Source organism: Fulmarus glacialis, unplaced genomic scaffold (genome assembly GCF_000690835.1).
Source record: "Fulmarus glacialis isolate BGI_N327 unplaced genomic scaffold, ASM69083v1 scaffold21605, whole genome shotgun sequence".
NCBI lineage: Eukaryota > Metazoa > Chordata > Aves > Procellariiformes > Procellariidae > Fulmarus > Fulmarus glacialis.
Window position 1 is genome coordinate 18,958 of NW_009211441.1, and position 18,136 is coordinate 37,093.

Below are 18,136 nucleotides of genomic sequence, written 5' to 3' on the forward strand. Positions count from 1 at the left end.
TTTCCTATGATTTCCACTGGCCCAGTTAAGTTCTTTTTCCTAGATGGAAGATCATCTTTAGCCTTCTTCAGATACGAAGCTGGGGCCCAGCCCTCTTTGCCTAGATACCTGCAGATGCAAAAGGAAACATCATCACATCAAACACAGCCTTCTCACGCATTTCAGGTATAATAGCTAAGGCAAAAGTGATGGATGATAACATAAAACAAAATTTGCGGTTCTTGGATAAGCTTTTGTGGTCTCTATTAATTTATTACCTATTGACTAGACATCTCAAAGTCAGCTGAGCTAGCAGTGAACTGTGGACTGCTGATAAAAGCCACTAATCATCCTAAGGAAGGAGTCTTTCTGGATAAGAAATACAGTTACCCACAAGGCAAAGGGCTTCACCAACTTGTTTTATGCCACGCTTAGACAGTACTAGGCAAACTCAGTATTTTCCCATACAGCAAAAAAAGCAAACTAGTGAGGAAAATATTTTAATGATTTTAATAGTTCCTAGTGGCAACTCAAAATGGAAAAGGGCTAAAATAAGGGTGTACAGAGCCCAGTACAGAGCCCCTACGTTTGCAGCTTATAAGGCCCTTGTGCAAGCCTTCCCCCTGGCAATTATAACAAACACTGCCCCTCCTCCCGTAACTCCCAGTCCTGTATGATCAGCTTCTCTTATGGAGAATATGGGTCTCAAACTACTGCAGCTTCCTTTAGCACTGCAAGGTCAAGAAACAATTTGACTAAGGAAAAATGGCTTTGATGGAGACTCATTTTCCTGAACAAGCTAGGGGCTATTTGAAGAAATAAACTGGGAAATTTGAATAGACACCTGAATCCAGTATGTGTTCCCGGAGCACCAGCCTGAGCTGCTCATGCTACACTTCAAACTGAAGTCATTCTTCCACAACTGGGCTTTTGGAAAGATGGTTTTTCTAACTCCTGCCATTCCTAACACCTCAGCAGGGATTTCAGATTACAGTCAGACTCCAGGGAGGACCATGTGGATGAACTCTGCTTTCCCTAATGAAACCCTAACTTGCTACAGAGTGAGTCACTGAAACCCTTCTCTCTTTAATCTCTCAAGATACAGTTCAAGCGCCTGCTTTGGGTAAGTGGGAAAGCAGGCACCATTAAAATTCTGGTGCTCAGGAAATCTGCAGGAAATACAAAGGTTAAAACAGTAGGACTATAAGGCTCTTTAATGAAAATGGAGACTCGTTAGACAGCAGAAGAAGGAGCTGCGGGGGGAGGAATATCAGCAAGTCATTCCCTGACAGATGAGCAACTTTATCATGCCAACACTTGTATTCTGAGGTTTGCGCTGAGATTTCTGCACCAGGGCACACCCTGGGCTCATTCATCACATCCAGACACTGAAGAGTGGCGCTGGGACTTTATGGGAAGAATAGGAAAACGCAGCGTAGGTTTGCTTCCTTAGACTTCTTCATTACTCTTCCTGTACAAAAGCAAATACAATTGCTCCCATCTAGATCAGCCAGGTCACTAGAGATGCTGCATCTCCCTACATACCTGCCTTCTGTCACACATGAAGGCAAAGATATGGGATCTCCCCTGCTCAGAGAGTTTAGCGACAAGTTTTTCCAAAGATTCTGGTGTCAAAGCATCCCAACAGCTCTGAGCTTTGTTTGCTGCATGGACACTAACAAGAAGTAGCAAAATGGCAATGACTTGATTTGACTTCCAACAGGTACACAGCATCCAGCCATTGATACTACGTCAAGATGCAATTCGAGTCTATTCAGTCCTGCTCCCTTTGAGGCTTTTCTGATAAGCCTCAAACCAAGCCAAAAAAAAAGAAAAGAGAAACAGGCCTTAATATATGCCACGTCCCCTGTTGTAGCAAGGCATCTCTCAGTGCCATTTTCCAGCCTTGAAGACTTTTGGCTTCATCCCCTTTTGCAGTAAACGGCCCTTTTGCAGAGCTACAGACCAATGCTTTCTGCTGCCTATGCATCAGGGAAGTTTTTTTTAAAGGACATTTATAACTTTACCTGATCTGGAGATGTAAAGGTTTTTGTCTGTGAGAAAGCCACATTGGCCAATGCACTGAGCACTCCAGTTCCAAAGGTTACTTTCAACAGAGCTTGATTGTGCAAAATCAGCAAGAAAAAACAGTTTACATCCATCTTAGTTTGTGGGAGACTTAACATGCTTAAGATCAGAAAGGCAGCCACAGGCAGGTTCTGTACTGGCTTGTTAGTTCTCCTGCCAACTGTACGTATTTTGGATCAGCCCATATAACCCTGCTGCTTCAGACACCTCTGATCTCACATAGTTTCTCCCAATGAATAGTAGCAGCAATAGCTGGACAGTTAATAACTCTGGGCAACATACCCTCAGTAGAGAGGCTGTTGCTGGTTATTTCTTCCTGTGAGTTAGTAAATTCAACCTGAGGTTAATGCTGAGCAGTAGTTGCCAGCAACTGCCAGTTTATTTGTGCAACGTCACAAATAAAAGCTACTTATGTAAGTCAAATAGGCTCACATTTTTCACCTTAGTCCTTGAATTTGGTAATCTCAAAGCCCTTTGCAAACATCACCTTAGAAGACTACTTGATCTCCCCGTTTTATAGTTGAAAGAACTAAGGCAACTGCTGATCAGCTTCAGAGAAGTCCTGAACCAGTAACGATCTTCATTTTACATCTAGGAGTCGAATCACAAGTATCCTTCCTCCATTTATATTCACAACTTACTGGAGACATTTCAAACCCCATCCTAGATTCCTCCTTATTTCAGTGCTGCTGACACCTCCCAACTACACTTCATTCACACGGGCTGAGGCTCAGAACGAACCACAAAATGAAGACGCAGGCACATAACAAAAGCTTTACTTAGCATATTGCTACTTACTTGGCCTGCAATCCACTTGGGCACCATGAGATTACCTCCAGGTGACAGTAATTGATACAAAGTAAGATCTAAATAGTGGATCCTAATGCCAGCTATGATCATACTGGGAAGCACACAGATTCACTGAACTCCTAAGAAGGACCCCAGGTCAGAGCCTTTCTTTCACTTCTCCAAAGTCCCAATGATTTTTTTAAAAAATATAGAATGCACACAGGGCAAAATAAAGGAAGACAAATATTGCCTCTAGCTTCTACAGCATTGAATTGAGAGGGTTGCAGAATTAGGTGCAGTGATTTGATTCCTCGGTGATTCCAAAGCCCTCCCTGTTTATATTACATGAAGGAAAAAAATAGATTCAAACCATAGGAATGTTAAAAAAAGTCAGAAGTGCCTCTGTGAGTCTGAGTCTGAGAGTCACATCTGCTTTCCAGCTCCAGAGCACTGGAATTACTCCAGAGGGAAGCAAACTAGGGAGAAAAAAAAAAAAAAAGAAAAAGAAAAGAAAAGGGGAAAAAAAAAAAAAGAAGGACAGGAAATGAGGATCAGCACATGGCCAGGAATCTAGGGAAATTACATATTTAAGGTGGAACAAGTTAATGTCTTTAAGGTGGATTGCATTTGCAAGCTGCTGGATTTGTTTTTATTTCTACACATTGATGTGTGTGTTCAGTCTGTTACCCAGCCCAGCAGACAACAAGGCAGCAGGATTCCACTGCAGTGGAATCTTCCTGCACCCTCTCCCCTCACACTCACTGCAGGAGAACAAGTTGCTCCTTTTAAGGCACTCAATATTCAGAAAAGTGTATTTCTGCAGAAGAGGAATTCTTTTCTCAGTGGTACCTAACAGTATTCAGAGCAGTTTAAGTCTAATAAACAGCACAAGAAGTTAGAGATCAGCTACCCAGGCTGCAAAGGACCAGCTTGCCGGGACAGATCACTACATCAACATTTCCAGAAGTGTTGCCCATAGGAAAAGAAAACCTGTTTCTAAGAGCAGTTTAATCCTCCAGCAAGACTGCAGCATAGCGCTCCAGAGCAGCAGAGAGGATGATGGCTGACACCCAAGACACTTGTAACACATATATAGGGAGCACCTAACCCACCTTTCAACAGGAAGAGGAGTTGCTCAACTCAAAATACCTCTTACAAAAAAGCCAAGAGCATGCTGCATTCCCCAACTACCATGGGGTGGCTGGGGCATCCACTGTCCTTCCAGCAGATCACCATGAAGGAGCCACTTAAGCCATTGCAGCATCACTGTCCACCAGAATGCACTTCTGCTAAAAAATGTGTGTTTTGGGTTGGCCCAAAGGAGTGTGTGAGGAAAAGGGAAAAAAAGAAATTCTGCTTTTTGTAGAACTGTTAATATGGCAAAGAGCAACCTACAGTAGTAATAAGGCTGCATTTCAAAAGGAGAATACCAAAATAAACTAAAGATGTCTTACAATGTTTCTCCCCTCAGAAAACCTATGTGCTCTTGATTCCTCTATCTGCAACTTTGGATTCCACTTCTGTGAGTGATTAAAGGGGAAAAAAAAAAATGACCTGACCAAACCCAGGCATTTCTGAGTTTCTCCTATCTCGAGTGCCTTCCTGGCTCCACTGCTATCTTTATTAACCTATTCCCTCTATGGGAGCATTAGACAGAAGGGAGGGAGGGGGGGAAATCAGTTTTCTAAGTAAGGGACATCAGGAAAAACAACAACATTGCTTCAGTCAGCATTTTCATAGTCCTCATTCACAGCTGATAAATCAAACAGAATTCAAACAAAAGCAAGTTATGGCTTTTGGGGGGGGAGGGGAATCACTATAATTACAGGCTGAATGGAAAAAGATGACTAGATGAGATGTTTTGCACTGCCCAAGAGATAAACCTCTGTTTTTAAGCTACCTGTTGTATCACATCTTGTTTAAAGAGAAATGGGATGTCACAGCACTGCTGGATTCACACACAGATACAAAACAAGGGGCAGAATCATGAAAGAACAATAAAACCTAAGTGCTGTGTGAACCTAGATGGAGAAAGCTCTTATTAAGTACTCATCCTGACACCTTATATCACTATCTGAGACGTATCTACACATTCTTCCTATAAGCATTTAAAAAGGGGATTCTTAAGTCACAAGTCTCCTCTATGACTGCTGTTTCAAATACATAACAAAGTTTGATTCACAAGGATAACTTCGCCTGCCCTTGGAATCCAGTCCCTCTACATTAGGAGTATCTAATGTGGATAGGCAGAAATCAGGCAAATTAGTTGAAACCATCAATAAGTTTGGAAAAGGGCTATACCCAGCAAACTGATCTCTTATATCCTTGAAAATAGCACTACCTGCCCCAAACAGCTCAAGAGATCACAGTCAGCCTCTCAGCATTGCTATAAACAGATTTGAACATGTTGCAGAATAACTCTTACACTGAAAACACATTAAAATTACAACAGAAAGCCTTGTTAGGTCTCACAGATCTTAGCTCAGATATGGGCTTTTAACTTGAAGGAAGAAAAAAAAAAATCTACAAGTTCAGGAATTTCCCCACTGGAATGGTCCACAGCTTTTGCAGACACTGTAGTGTTACTTTAATCACCATTGTATTGTCTCAGCCTTTTCTTTACATTTCTTCAAGAGCCATTATGAAGAATTTGGGCTTCCTTGCCCAGCTACAGAATTATTTAAATGCTAACATTAAGTGAATGATCAGAAAAGCTCATTGTTACAGGTTCTGCAGCAATCTGGCTGCAGTTTCTTTACCTTATGTACCACCATCCTTCCAGGTTCTTTTGGATGACCTCCACGGTGACCCCTTTTTCGAACCCAATCTCATCCTTCCCCTGGCTGGCGTACGGTTGGATAGTGACATATTTCTCTTCTAGTGAGGGGAGAAAAGGCAACATCAGTTAGGGTCAGAATTAGTCCAGCTGTTTTTCTGTTCTGCTTGCTTTTAAACTGTTATGCAGTGATTACGTGGAGCCATTACAAAAGGCGGAGCCCTGCTCAGGGGCCCACTGATTATTTACGCTGACGACATGATAGATAATCAGCCCCTTGCCACTACCCTGCTGCTGATAATCACAAAGTGTTTCCATGCCAATAATGACACAAAGTCCCTAGAGAGCTTCCCCCCTTCTTCCCGCCCCCATCCCTATGCAAGTTCCTTGAGCGGGTAAGGGAGAGGATTTGAAGCTGGACTTAACTCCTATACTGTAACTTGACAGAATCAACCCGACTGCCAAATCAGCCAAGCGTCACCGCGGGAGCTCCAGCCAGTTGGCTCTTTTGAACACGCACACGGCTGCACGAAGCATTGTGTTACTGAAACCCGAGCCCTGCACCCTGAGAGGGACCGATCCTCCCCAACTCAGAGGGGCTGGCCCATCACACTGCTCTCCTTGCACCTCTCGAACAGTGTGGGTCTACAGCAACAAGCTTGAAACAACATTTAAAAAGTGACAAAAGAATGTAGGGGGTTTGCATTTGACAGGAGACCATACAGCATCTTGCATTCACGGGTTGTGAAGTGTTTTGCAAACATACTTCTGCTAGACCTCACTCCAGAAAAATACATGGGTGACAACAGAAAAGGAGGACCAGAGCTTAAGACACATGCTTCAAAAGCACAGGCTAGATTTCAAGTATAGTGTTTGAGCCAAAAACTTAGCATCCCTATTCATCATCGGCTCTCCCCTTCCCGGCCGGGCAGAGGTGAGCAGACTTGCTGAGAGCAAGCCAATGAGCAGAGCAGAACAGACACTTTCTCAGCATCTTCCTCCACCCACCAGGAGTCATTTACTGTAGCATTTCCATCACATTCAAAGTCAACCTTTTCCTCCGTTAGCTTAAAAAAATTACAACTGGCATTGAAAACTTGATCTACCAGCCTTGCTCTGCAGCAGCAGACACGGAAAGTGCTACCAAACCCCTCTCCTGAACCCAAGCTACAGTACACGTAACAGCATGAGTTTCTGTAGCTAGATCAAAGGCAGGGAAGGCAAGCAATAAAGCGCACCCCAACTGGCCTTCCTAGCACTTTCTACTGGCAATCGCAACAAGGCACGGCCAGGAACAAATAGAGGGTTGTCAGTGCACAGGAATAGGCAGGAAATTAAGTGAATCCAGAGTTCCTGATCACTGCAAAACAAAGGAGCTATGAAAAGGTTGCAGCAGCTTGAGGCAAACACTCTTTTGGAGAGAGTGAAGCAGACCCAACCATCTGTTTGGTTTTGTGGCTCAACTGCATTTTGTTGCTGGACAAAGCATAGAAACTTAAAACAAAACAAAACAAAAAACCAACCCCTCCTAGCTGCCCCCCCCCAAAAAAAAACCCCACCCCAAACCTTACTGAGACAAAGTAAGAAATAATACCTCAGAAAGGGGAAAAAAATGTTGGCAGAGCATCTGATGGCAGAAAATTCAGCAAAGCTACATCTCTGAAGTCAACTTCCCTTGACGGGTCACATTTGGATCCTTGTGATTCTGATGGGGTAAATCCTGTCAAAACCTTTGCGTCCAAGAGGAAAATACTCTCTCCTGCTCTCCCCTAGGAGGGCTGCTTTAGCTGTTTTATCACTGGTAAGGAATTCCAGCTAGTTTGTAATTAGTACCATCAGGATATGACAGCTTCCCCACAGAAATACTCTACTACAAGATGAGGCCTGACAAACGAAACCCGGCTAATGAAACCCGGCTTCAAAGTTACAGGACAGTTTTCTTAGCTGGGTTTCTGCTCTGCACGGTAAAGGCGGACTCATTTTTCCCCTATTTCAAATGACTGCTGCTGAAGGAGTTACATGCCCAGTTTCCACTGCATGCAAAGCCCCAAGCACTAAACTGAATTGCAGAAGATGCCTGCGCAGCTAGATCTTGTCGCTGAGAGGAGGGGGTCAAGGGAAAGTTCAGGTGCACAGAGCTGCAGCACTGTCCAGATACACATTGCTTCAGACACTTCCAGGGATGTTTTTAGGACAGCAATGAAGAGCTAAGCCACATGTTTGCTGGGCATCGGAAGAAGGCCCTGCTTTGTCTCTCTCCCATACCAAAGCTGCTTTATAACCCAGGCTATCAGAGTTCACCCTTGCCACTACAGCTACAACAGAAGTTTCTCTATCTTATTTTTCCTCCACATAAACAGCAGTCCCTGCCGCAGCTAAAGCCAGCTATTCAGCTCCTCTTGCTGGGCAGAGTGGTTTCACTCTTTAGGGATGTGACCTTCCTCCTTCTGCAGAGGACAGGGTAGGAGGCCAGGAGTGAGGTGCTCACTCCTGGATTTCAACACAGCTTTCCAAACTCCTGCTCCAGCAGGACTTCTCCTGTGCGAGGAATTGAGACAGTGGTCACCCATCAAACCCAACAGCATTTCTGAGTGTGATCCTTCAAGGGAAATCAAAATTTGAGGTAAGGGTCCTTTGCAAACTAGGATGCAATCACCTTCCAAACATTAGATCCCTTTCTCCCCCACACAAACCCACTCTCTCCATTCCAAATACAGGTGAGCGGCTTGCCAGGAAAAAGGACAACAGATCCATGCAAGCTACTACAATAGCCAGCAACTTCTGCAAATACAACTTCTGGGACTGCAGCTATGCATGTGGGCACACATCACTGCTTTACCTGTTCATTACTGCCTTCCTCCCAGCCACTGACTCCTAGACTTCCCTTCCAGTTAGTTTCAAGGTAAGGCAGAATAGCAGAGATATCCTCCAAGTCCTCTCATTCTGCATGAAACAGGCCAGGAAGGGCTGACCATGCTGTTGAGGTGGCGCATTGAAAAACTGGCTGCCAGCTGCATGGAGAAGCCACATCCCCAGCTGAGAGAGCTTCAGCCTCCTTCCTGAGCTTTTCACTATTGCTTAGGTTTACTGAGCAGAAAGACTGCTCTTGAGCAGCACTCTGCCCCCAGTATTGAGATTACTGCTTTGTGTGTTGCTGCTCTCACCTTGCTGCCTTGCACACACCACACTCGATACTGCCCATCAGTGGCTCTGAATGACCAGAGACACTGGCCAGCTCTAGAAACTAACACACTCAGTGCTAAGGAGGATGGAGCCCTGTCCAAGTACTGTGACACTGGAATGCACAGGTGAAACTGGTGGGCTTTTCTGAGCTGCCACTGTTTTAGCCTATTCATGAGCACCTCTGTTGCTTAGATCTTCAGTCTTGTGGCTTTCAACCCAAGACTACCGCTCTTTGAGAGGAGAGCCTTCAGGTGATTCCTCCCTGCACAGAGGGAGGGGAAAAAGACTGAATGAAAGTAGGAAGGGAAGAAAGAAAAAAAACCCAACTTTTTCCATGAAGCAAGACAACCAAAAGAGTGTTAAAAATTCACTTAGAAAAGAGGGTCCTACAATGTTTTTGTTTAGCAGTTCTATTTTTAAGCCTACAGATCAAAAACAGGAAGCCACCATTACAAATTCCCCTTGCAAAGCACTTTCACAGCAAAAATTACAGCCATTTCCAAGACTACACGTTTGGTTTCTTTCAGTGGTGCAGGGGATACCACAAACATACATGAGGTTTGTAACTTAAATAGTATTCTGGAGATATGGGCCCTCTTGCAACCAAAGTGTAATTCTGTTTTGCTTCGCAAAGACTATGTCTAGCCAGTGGATGTTTTGTATAAACCAAGATTTGCTGAAGGAGGAGCTTTCAGTGGCTGTGTCACTTAAGAGGATTGATGTAGCATTCAACATATCAGATTACTATTCAAAAGTCTTTAAGAGAAGATATTTGACACTTCATGAATGATATATAAGGTTACTGGAAAGATTTAGCACAGCTGAATGGTTTAACGAGAGAATCAGCAGAGCATCAGCCAGTAGAAAGACAGTGCTCTGAGTTACACTGACAAATCTGAAATATCATGCTGGTTTCATTCAGATACTATGACAGGCAATGGTATAAAACACAAGTCAGTGAACCTACCAAAGTTGTATGCCCAGATATACAGAGAATACGAAAGTGTTTAATTTTGATTAAGTTTTGACTTAATAATTACCAGCAAAAAAAATGCAAACAAAAGTATAATTTGTATTCCCCAGCTGCAGCTTCCATTACATCAACTTCACCATTGAGGTCAAGTGGGCAGAATAAACTTTACTACGCGCTACAAAGCGCATACATCAGCTAAAACGCTGCACTTTGGAAATAATGGGATGAGAGTCCTATTCCCCTTCAAGATTTGCGGAAAATAGCACAAAGACACCTCTGTTCTTAATGTGTGACACCCAGAGATCTGTTAATAGCTCAATTAGCCAACTTCACTTATATTTCTTTACTTCTAATTTGCAGGTCAAAGATACCTTCCCCAGCTGAACTGAAAGAGGTACCTCTACTGGAAATTCAGCTGCACTAGTAAATCTGAACAAGGCATGCATGAAGAAGCAAAAGCTGTTTGGCAAAGAGCTACGATGCAAGTCTGTCACATCATGCATTATCTGACTGCAACCCACTTCGCTTGGAAGGAAAGGATTAGTATGTGTCATTCTCTCCCCTCCCTGGACACAGACACTATTTAAAACATGCACAACAAGAATTTCTGCACTGTTTGGACTACCCAACTCACACCACCCACTTGTAGCTGTGCTCTGCCTAGCCCTCCCAGACACCCTGGCAGCCCAGCACTCAGTCCAGTAGTAATTCCAAAACCTCACTTCCCTATCAATCCTTCTGCTCCTTCTTTTTCTCCTCCCCAAAGAAAGGCAGGCTTCTCTTTAACTCTGGTTCTACCTAAAGTCTCCCAAAGAAAGACAGTAGAGGCTTGGGGCCAAAATTTAGAGACAGATCCTGGTGGATCACTGGGAAAACAGTGTGGACAGCAGAGGACAGTTCCCACGTCCTTGTAACAGCCCAATACTACAGAGCAGGCTTTTTCCAGCAACCGAGATTTCCCCCCAGCAAGCATAGCAGAGGTTGCTGCAGTCCAGCTGAGAGGTGTGCATATATACAGGACAAAGCATTTGAGCTGTATAATGCCCTGCATTACAGCTATGTATAGTACGTGGTTTGTACAGATGTATGCAACCACGCTATTTTCAGTGGACCAGGTACAAGGAAGCCAGTGGTATTTGAGAGTTATGGGTCACTCCTTCACAAGCCACAGACATATAACGCCCTTCCATGGCTGTCAGGAGAAAAAGAATGCCAAACCATCAACGCAACCATTTTGCATCCCCTCCAGCAACATAACGGTGCTCTGCCAAGCTGAGCCTTTCCTATACATAAATAGCAATAGCTTTAAAACTAAAAAGCTGCTTTAAAAACACTGCTTTAAAAAGTTTATGAATGCATGCCTAGTGCTGCAGCAGCTGAGACCGTTCCCTTCTCTTTCCTTCATCCTGCTTCGCACCCACCACCTCTCCTTGCACAGTTCATGACTCTGCTGCGAGATGGACTTGAAGCCAACCTGATCAAGGAAAAGTTAATATGACCCTAAGCCTGGTTTGGTTCACGGCATATCTGCATGAGTGTAAAGGAGAAGGAAGATGCTGGGAAAGGCAAGACTGGTTCTTTTAGTGGTGGCACCACAGACTCTGTGTAAAACTTTTCTCTGTACAAAGCCACGCCAGTTTCAATGCAGCTTCACTTAACTTTGAGGCCTATTTCTGAGACTGCTGGAAGCAGAGTTAAAGCAACCCATATGAAACTTGATCTAAACCCAGGCTAGGATAATTTAAGAGTGCGCACACATCTTCTCTCACCTATTTTAAGATGGAATTTAGTAAAGTGCAACTTTTTGCATAAATAGGATTTATAATATAGCTCTTAAACCATCATATGATTTACAGCAGAGCAAGATGACCTGTAGGCACCTTAGCAACACTCAAGTAGTAAAACGTCACCTTTGCAGCCACAGTGTAGTGGGGACTGAAATACTTCTTCCATCTCGCCCAGCCTGTTCAATGGCTATGCTACAACTTACTGGATGCAGAAAAACTAGGGATGCTACATTTAACTTGTTAAAGTTTAGGAGGACTTAATGCCAATAACATTTATTTTTGGATAATGGCAGACTATGTCAACAGTGCTTTGTGTTTTTTTCCTTGTAATTAAAGAGCCAGCAGACATGTCCATCCCATCACATTCCCTTTAATCAGCATATACCCAAATAGGTTTTCTTTTGTTTCACCTGCTGCATTTCTGTCTACTAGTAAAAGGGGAATCTCAAAGAATTTTTAGGCATTGGGCCTGGCATTTTCCGTATCAGGTGATCTGCTAAGACACCTCTCCCACAGGAAAAACCTCAAAACATCTAAGATGAAGCTCCATCCGTTCCTGAAGAAACTGTACCTAATTGTCTAACAGAGCAAGACACTGAACTTGACAGCCCGTGAGACTCCTCCAATTCCATCTGTCAAACCAGAATTTCAGATTTTACACGTGCGCTCGTGCACACACATACTACACATTAAAGTTATGAGGTGTCTTGAGAAGGCAACTTGGTCCCTCCTCTGGCTGTCTGGATTTATACTTACTGTCAGGTCAAGTAAAGCAGACCTACAGTTTTACTGCTCGAGTTGTAACGTAGAGCTTCAGTAGCACTTTCCAAATCTTCTTTATTCAATCTTCCCAATTCCCTTGGCACTGGTTGTTTCAGATTCCTCCTAGTCTATCACCAAGGTAACTGTTCCTTTCCCCAATATCTTCAAAATATCTATATCTATCACTGCTGCTCCTCACTGCTAGAGCCCAGATTTAGCCCTTCAATCTCTTTTGCACAGCCACTACAGCCACCTCCTGCCTCCTTTGCTCCCTTCCCAGACTTTCATCGTGCCATTCTTGCCCAAGGCTCTTGACACAGCAGCACTCTGGTACTTCAGCCAGACTCCTACCAAGTGTACACCCAATTCAGTTGTCCCATCTCGAATTTTCAAGCCTGTGTGCCTTGCTTTAATATCCTACTACACACTCTCACATGTTCCCTTTGGATTTCCCACTCCTCCAAATCCTTTCATCTTTTCCCACTCAGTCCCATGCCTTTCTTATGATGCCTCATCAACCCGAGTAGGCTGCCTCCTCCGTGGTATCAAATAACCTGAAACTCTCAAATCCTTCCTAAAATAAGCCTTACCTACTCTGACTTCCTGCCTTGCCAAACAAGCTTAGTTTTAGTCCTTCTCTAAAAGCTTTTAAAAATACCAAATAAATATCACTTTCCACTGTGAAAAACCTTTTGGTCATAATAAGATGCATGCCAAATTGCCACTTGCCCAGGCTCCTTTGATGCGCAGATCTCGTTCTCTTTGTTTAGGCTGTAAACTACTTGGGACAGGAACCTTGCCTTTAAGCAGCTAAAATACCATGCACGTTTCCAGCCCTGCATAATCAGTCTCATCTCTCCCAGGCAAATGGCCAGCACTCATACGTTTCTGCTTCCAAGTTCTAAGCGCCCTGTTTTGCATACCTCTCCTTCACCTATATTTTATAAGTTTGCTCTTTTCTGCCTCCATAAATAAGTGTGGAAGTTATCTGCAGGACTTCAGGAGGCAACCAAGTAAGGGAGTAATTTCCTTTGCTCAGCTGGTGTTTGTACATGGCCCCAACTTTCTGTGACCCCATCCTTGTTTGAAATGCCGGTAGGGGTGGGAACAGGGGGGAATTGGGATAGAAATTAGCCAATTAACGATTTCTCAGCAAAATGCAACAGCCTCAACCCTACATCTTCCAAACCACAGAAGAATTTTCTTTCAAAATACTTTCCCCTCAGTCAGCAGTCTGCGCTTGCCCTCCCCCACTCCTCCGCTCCACCCCCCCTTTGTCAGACCTGCTTCTGGAAAAAGTCTCGCTGTTCCAGAAAGCAATGCATTAATTCAACATGGACTTTGTTTTACTTGTCTAAATATTCAGCAGAGAAAATAACTGTCCACAGTTATCAAATGTGTTCATCTGCAGACAGGAGCTCTTCAGCCTTTGTCCCTCTCTCTCCCTTTTATTTTTTTTAAGAAACAGAAAACCTCATGCCAACAGATAGAAAATAACAATTATGACATTTCTTCTAAACAGTTCTGTATTGCACATGCTCTTTCTTCAACCAGCAAGGGGCAATAAACATTTACTACTTTCCTTGGAGCACAGAGGAGGCAAAAAAAAAAAAAAAAAAAAAAAAAAAGGAGACAAAGAAAAAAAATAACAAACTAAGTCTGAAGCTGCTCTGTGCTGGTTTGATTTAGCATAGCAAAGTAGCCTTGTGCTGCGAGTGACAAACATTTCACCAGCATCAAGGACAAGCAGGGAAAAAGAGTGAAAACAAAGGGAGAAGTCCTGTGAATAATGAAGGGGCTGCCAAAGAGGGCAAAGCAGCTCTGGTAGGATGCTGGAAAGAGTAAGAGTGCATGAGCACACCAGCCAGGCTGGATTACCAGTACTGATTGAGGGCTCTTTCCACAGCTAGAAAACTGGCTGCAGAATGACCCACCTAGGCTAGGAGATGGAGTTCAAGTATCAAGACCAACTCAAGATGGGGTTCAAATATCAAGACCACTGGGTTACGTGGCAGCCTTCCTTCTACAACCCATACATCTCTTCTCATCAAGCTCCCTTTCTCCCTAAGTTAGGCAAGCAGCAGGAAGACCTACAGTTTCCAAGTTCTAACTTTACCTCTTTCATTGAATAGCTTATTTCTTGTGCTAGCAACTACTCTTAAATAATAAGCTCATTTGGCAGAAATTCAGCCCATATGTCACTATATTGTTGATATGAATAACTTTAAAGTACTTTCCTGCATTGTAACAGCTTCAGTTGAAAGTGTTGGGCACAAAACCAAAGCAGCAACAACTTTTGAAATATCTGGCATATAAAACAGGCATGTAAACCCCCACTTTTCCCAATCAAAGTGTAATAGCACAAATGACTTCTCATGAAATTAGCCTGTAAACAATCCTAAGCCCTCTTCCAGGGGAAGTTCCAAATAAATGCACAAGTAGAATTAGCATTTCAGCCAGTACAAGAAAACATGAACTCTGCAGCTTGCAGGTCTAACAAGTGCCCGGACTGAGGAAAACTACAAACGTTCACGCTTCTCCTCACAATCCATATTTGTATTATTGGAGTTTCGTAAAGTATAGACAAAAGTTTAGAAAATGTACCACATTTAAAAACATTTAACATTAAAAAAGAAACCACCAAGCTCTGCAGCTACGTAAGAAACATAAACCAATGTAATCTCTTAGATCTGGGCACACCACAGACCATTTTAAAGGGAAAAGTTCAGCAACAAATGTCATCTGTTTCTCTTTGTAAAAACAGACTACAGCTGTTCTCTTTGCAGATTTTTTTCAGCTTTAAATAAAGGAGCACTACCATGATATTCAATAATTTGCCTTTCATGTTTCTTATTCACAGACTTGGTAACATTGCTCCCAAATACCTGAAGTTCAGGGATGCTTAGCCTCTGCAAATGGCTTTGGAAAGGATAGAAATAAATAAGCCATATGTTACCCCTGATAATTCTCACCCATTAGGCAGTCTGTAACAGGAAAGCAAACACCCTTCCCTTCTGCACTCAGGCTTTTGCAGTATTTTTAATATCCAAGTCACTTAGAAAATCCTGGCCTTCAGAAACAATGCTTAATTCCTTCAGTTCTGGCTTTTAAGTGGTTCTATCACAGACCTAGTCAGTAAAACGGCTTATTAGTGGTACCCAAGCATAAATATAAAGGGAAGCATCCTTTACAGCTTGCTTTTAAACTCCAGTGAACTTTCGGAGCTAACCCTTCCAACAGCAGGAACTATCTCAAGCAGAATATCACTGGGTGGGAAGAATTTCAGCCAAAATGTTTAATTGAATTTATTTCCAAGAAAGAGGCCAAATGGGGGAGGGGAAACTGTTTTCCCTGCGTTGAACAATTCTGGCAACCTCCTGTTTGAGCAGCCCTAGTTCTTCTGTGCTTTGGAGCAGAGACTTGAAGGTTGGCAGGGGGGTGCGTGTGTACACTTCATGCATTCTGTCATTTCTGTGCAAACCCACCCAAATTTGGCCTTGTTAGAAGTCTTTTGGGCTGAGATGGGAGGGAAAGAAGGGAGAAAGAATCTCTCTTGACCTCACATAAACTGTGATCTGTTAGAGAGCAGCAGGCCGGACACCCAGAGAGACTCACACATTCAACAACTGCAGTTTGGAAGGGGTAGATGTCTGTACAGGCTGCAGCTATGCCAGATGATGAAGCCACTGTCTCCAACCTGCCCCCCAAGTACTCAAATCACTTTCTTTAGTTCCAATCAGCCTGCTCCTGTAAGAGCTCCCTAACCTACTATTTCAGATGACATTAAACAGATTATTTTTAGCCAGCCTGGCTAGCTGTGGTTGAAATGCATTGGAGAGCGCTTATAGAAGCGGCTCAGCCATGGAGGGTGCCCCAAACCTTGAGATGCTGCTGTTTGTGCCAAGTTCAAGTGCTGAGATTTAATTTGAGATAAAGCACATATTCTCCAACACACTCAAAACCCCAGCATTGCTTGGGCCTAATAGGGAAGAAACTGTTATGGAGCAAGAAAAAGGCAGGGATGGAAGAGACTAGGGGAGCCTGTGGTGGGGAAGACTGCCAGGGAAGGCACTGTGACACTGGCCAGATGGCAGGTCTGGAGAAGATGCACACAGATGGTGGGCGTAACAGTGCAAGAGGGAAAACCTGGTAATGCAACTTAGGTCCTTCAGTCTTACCAATCGACTATGCTAAGGGACTGATCATGCAGTCTTAATATTTTATGGATCTTTGTTTGCAATATTATATAAATATGGAAGGATGTATTTGTTTAAACTAGTAAACAAATTCTTTAGAAAACTGATTCCCAGAAATTCTCGCAGTTAAACTGCCAGGAAGTATCTGGCAGAGTTTGACAATGCAAAATAAGCAGCTCCCAAACTCTTGGGGTACAGAAATAAGCACAAGTTCTTTTTCACAAGCCAGCATGTGTGCTTCTGGGGTTTTTTTTTGGTGCCTTCAGAGTGTATTTGGTGGCTGAGAAGCAAGACCTTGCCTTCTGGGGGTAGTTCCGGTTGCTGCAGGGTCAAGCTACAGGAAGAACACCCCTCTTGTTATTTTGGTTTCCTCAATAATACTTTGAGGCAAAGGTAAAAGGTCACTGAAAAGTTGGATGTGCTTGACACACACGAGTCTGCACATAGAACCACCACCAAATCCAGGAGAAGATAAATTTGCTACTTTGAAAGTACATTCTCCCCTTAGTAGGAAAAGGCACTTTTTCCTCAACTGGGAAGCTTCTTTTGTGCTTACATTTGGTTCTATCCCCTCAGTAAGGTTGTCTGAAAGTTACACAAAGGTGCAAATGGTGCTCCCCCCCACCTCCTTCCTTTTTAAAGTGCAACGAATACCACATCTGGACAATCTTGCGAGAAGGGGGTAGAAAGGGGTACCTTTATTCTGGGAAAGATGATTCACATGTACTGGAGAAATGATTGGTTTGGAAGATTCCTCAGACTTTACCCAAATGCAGCTTCAGAACACAAGGTGTTCCCCCCCGACCCTGCCATGCTCCCTGTTAGATCAGCAAAGCTAAAAAAAAAAAACAAAAAAACACAACAAAAAACCACCACCAAAAAAACCTGCTACTGGTGGTATTTTAAACACTTAGACCTGACACCAAAAGCTCCCAAAAGTTCTGAGGAAGTCTGCCTTTAGTACCAAGCACTGCTTGCAAGGAAGAGAGGGGACCGAAACTGGAATGATTCTCATCTTTCCACACCAAGCGCTTTTCCAGTGCGCACATCTTAGACCATGGCTTTTTGGCATTCTTCTCATTTTAATAGCCCTGAAAGTATCACTTGTCCTTACTGAGGTAGGAAAGACTGAGTACGAATATGCCTGAAGTTAAAACACAACAGATGTGAGTTTCCCCAAGCAGCACGAGGAGTCAGACTGCAGAGTTACCCTTGGTTATTAGCTTCCAGCTCTTGGGGTGCCTAACCCTGGCTCCAAGATACTCTCAAGCTGTCACGTACGAAATCCACATCTGAATTCTGGGGCTTCAGCCTCCCTCTACCGGAGTGCCAAAGATGCAGACTCCGGCACACAACAGCTGAAGCTGCAGCATGGCTTTTGGTGCACCCTTGGGGGCTGGTGCCATAGGAAGCTATTAATTCACCTCGACTGTGCTGCCTGTTGACTATCCCGCCCAGCGTCCATCGCCGGTCCAGGCGTCTCAGGTGAGCCTTGCGTCGCTTAGAAACTAGTTTGGAACATGGATGGAAACATAAAAAAAAAAAAAAAAAAAAAAAAATGTTGGGGGGGGGAGAAAAAAAAAAAAAAAATGGCATTTACAAG

At 43.5% G+C, this 18,136-nt stretch overlaps 1 protein-coding gene across 1 annotated transcript in view; it reads right to left on the bottom strand.

The window, feature by feature from the left end:
• The window catches only part of SH3PXD2A (SH3 and PX domains 2A), a 32,474-nt gene that overhangs the window by 5,940 nt on the left and 8,398 nt on the right, over positions 1-18,136 (bottom strand). The window contains exons 3-5 of the mRNA XM_009577550.1: positions 17,958-18,041; positions 5,616-5,733; positions 1-108 (exon numbers count right to left, since the gene is read on the bottom strand). The exon at positions 1-108 is cut by the window's left edge and continues 239 nt beyond it. Of these exons, the coding sequence (XP_009575845.1) occupies positions 1-108; positions 5,616-5,733; positions 17,958-18,041 (310 nt within the window). The remainder of the gene's footprint in view (positions 109-5,615; positions 5,734-17,957; positions 18,042-18,136) is intronic.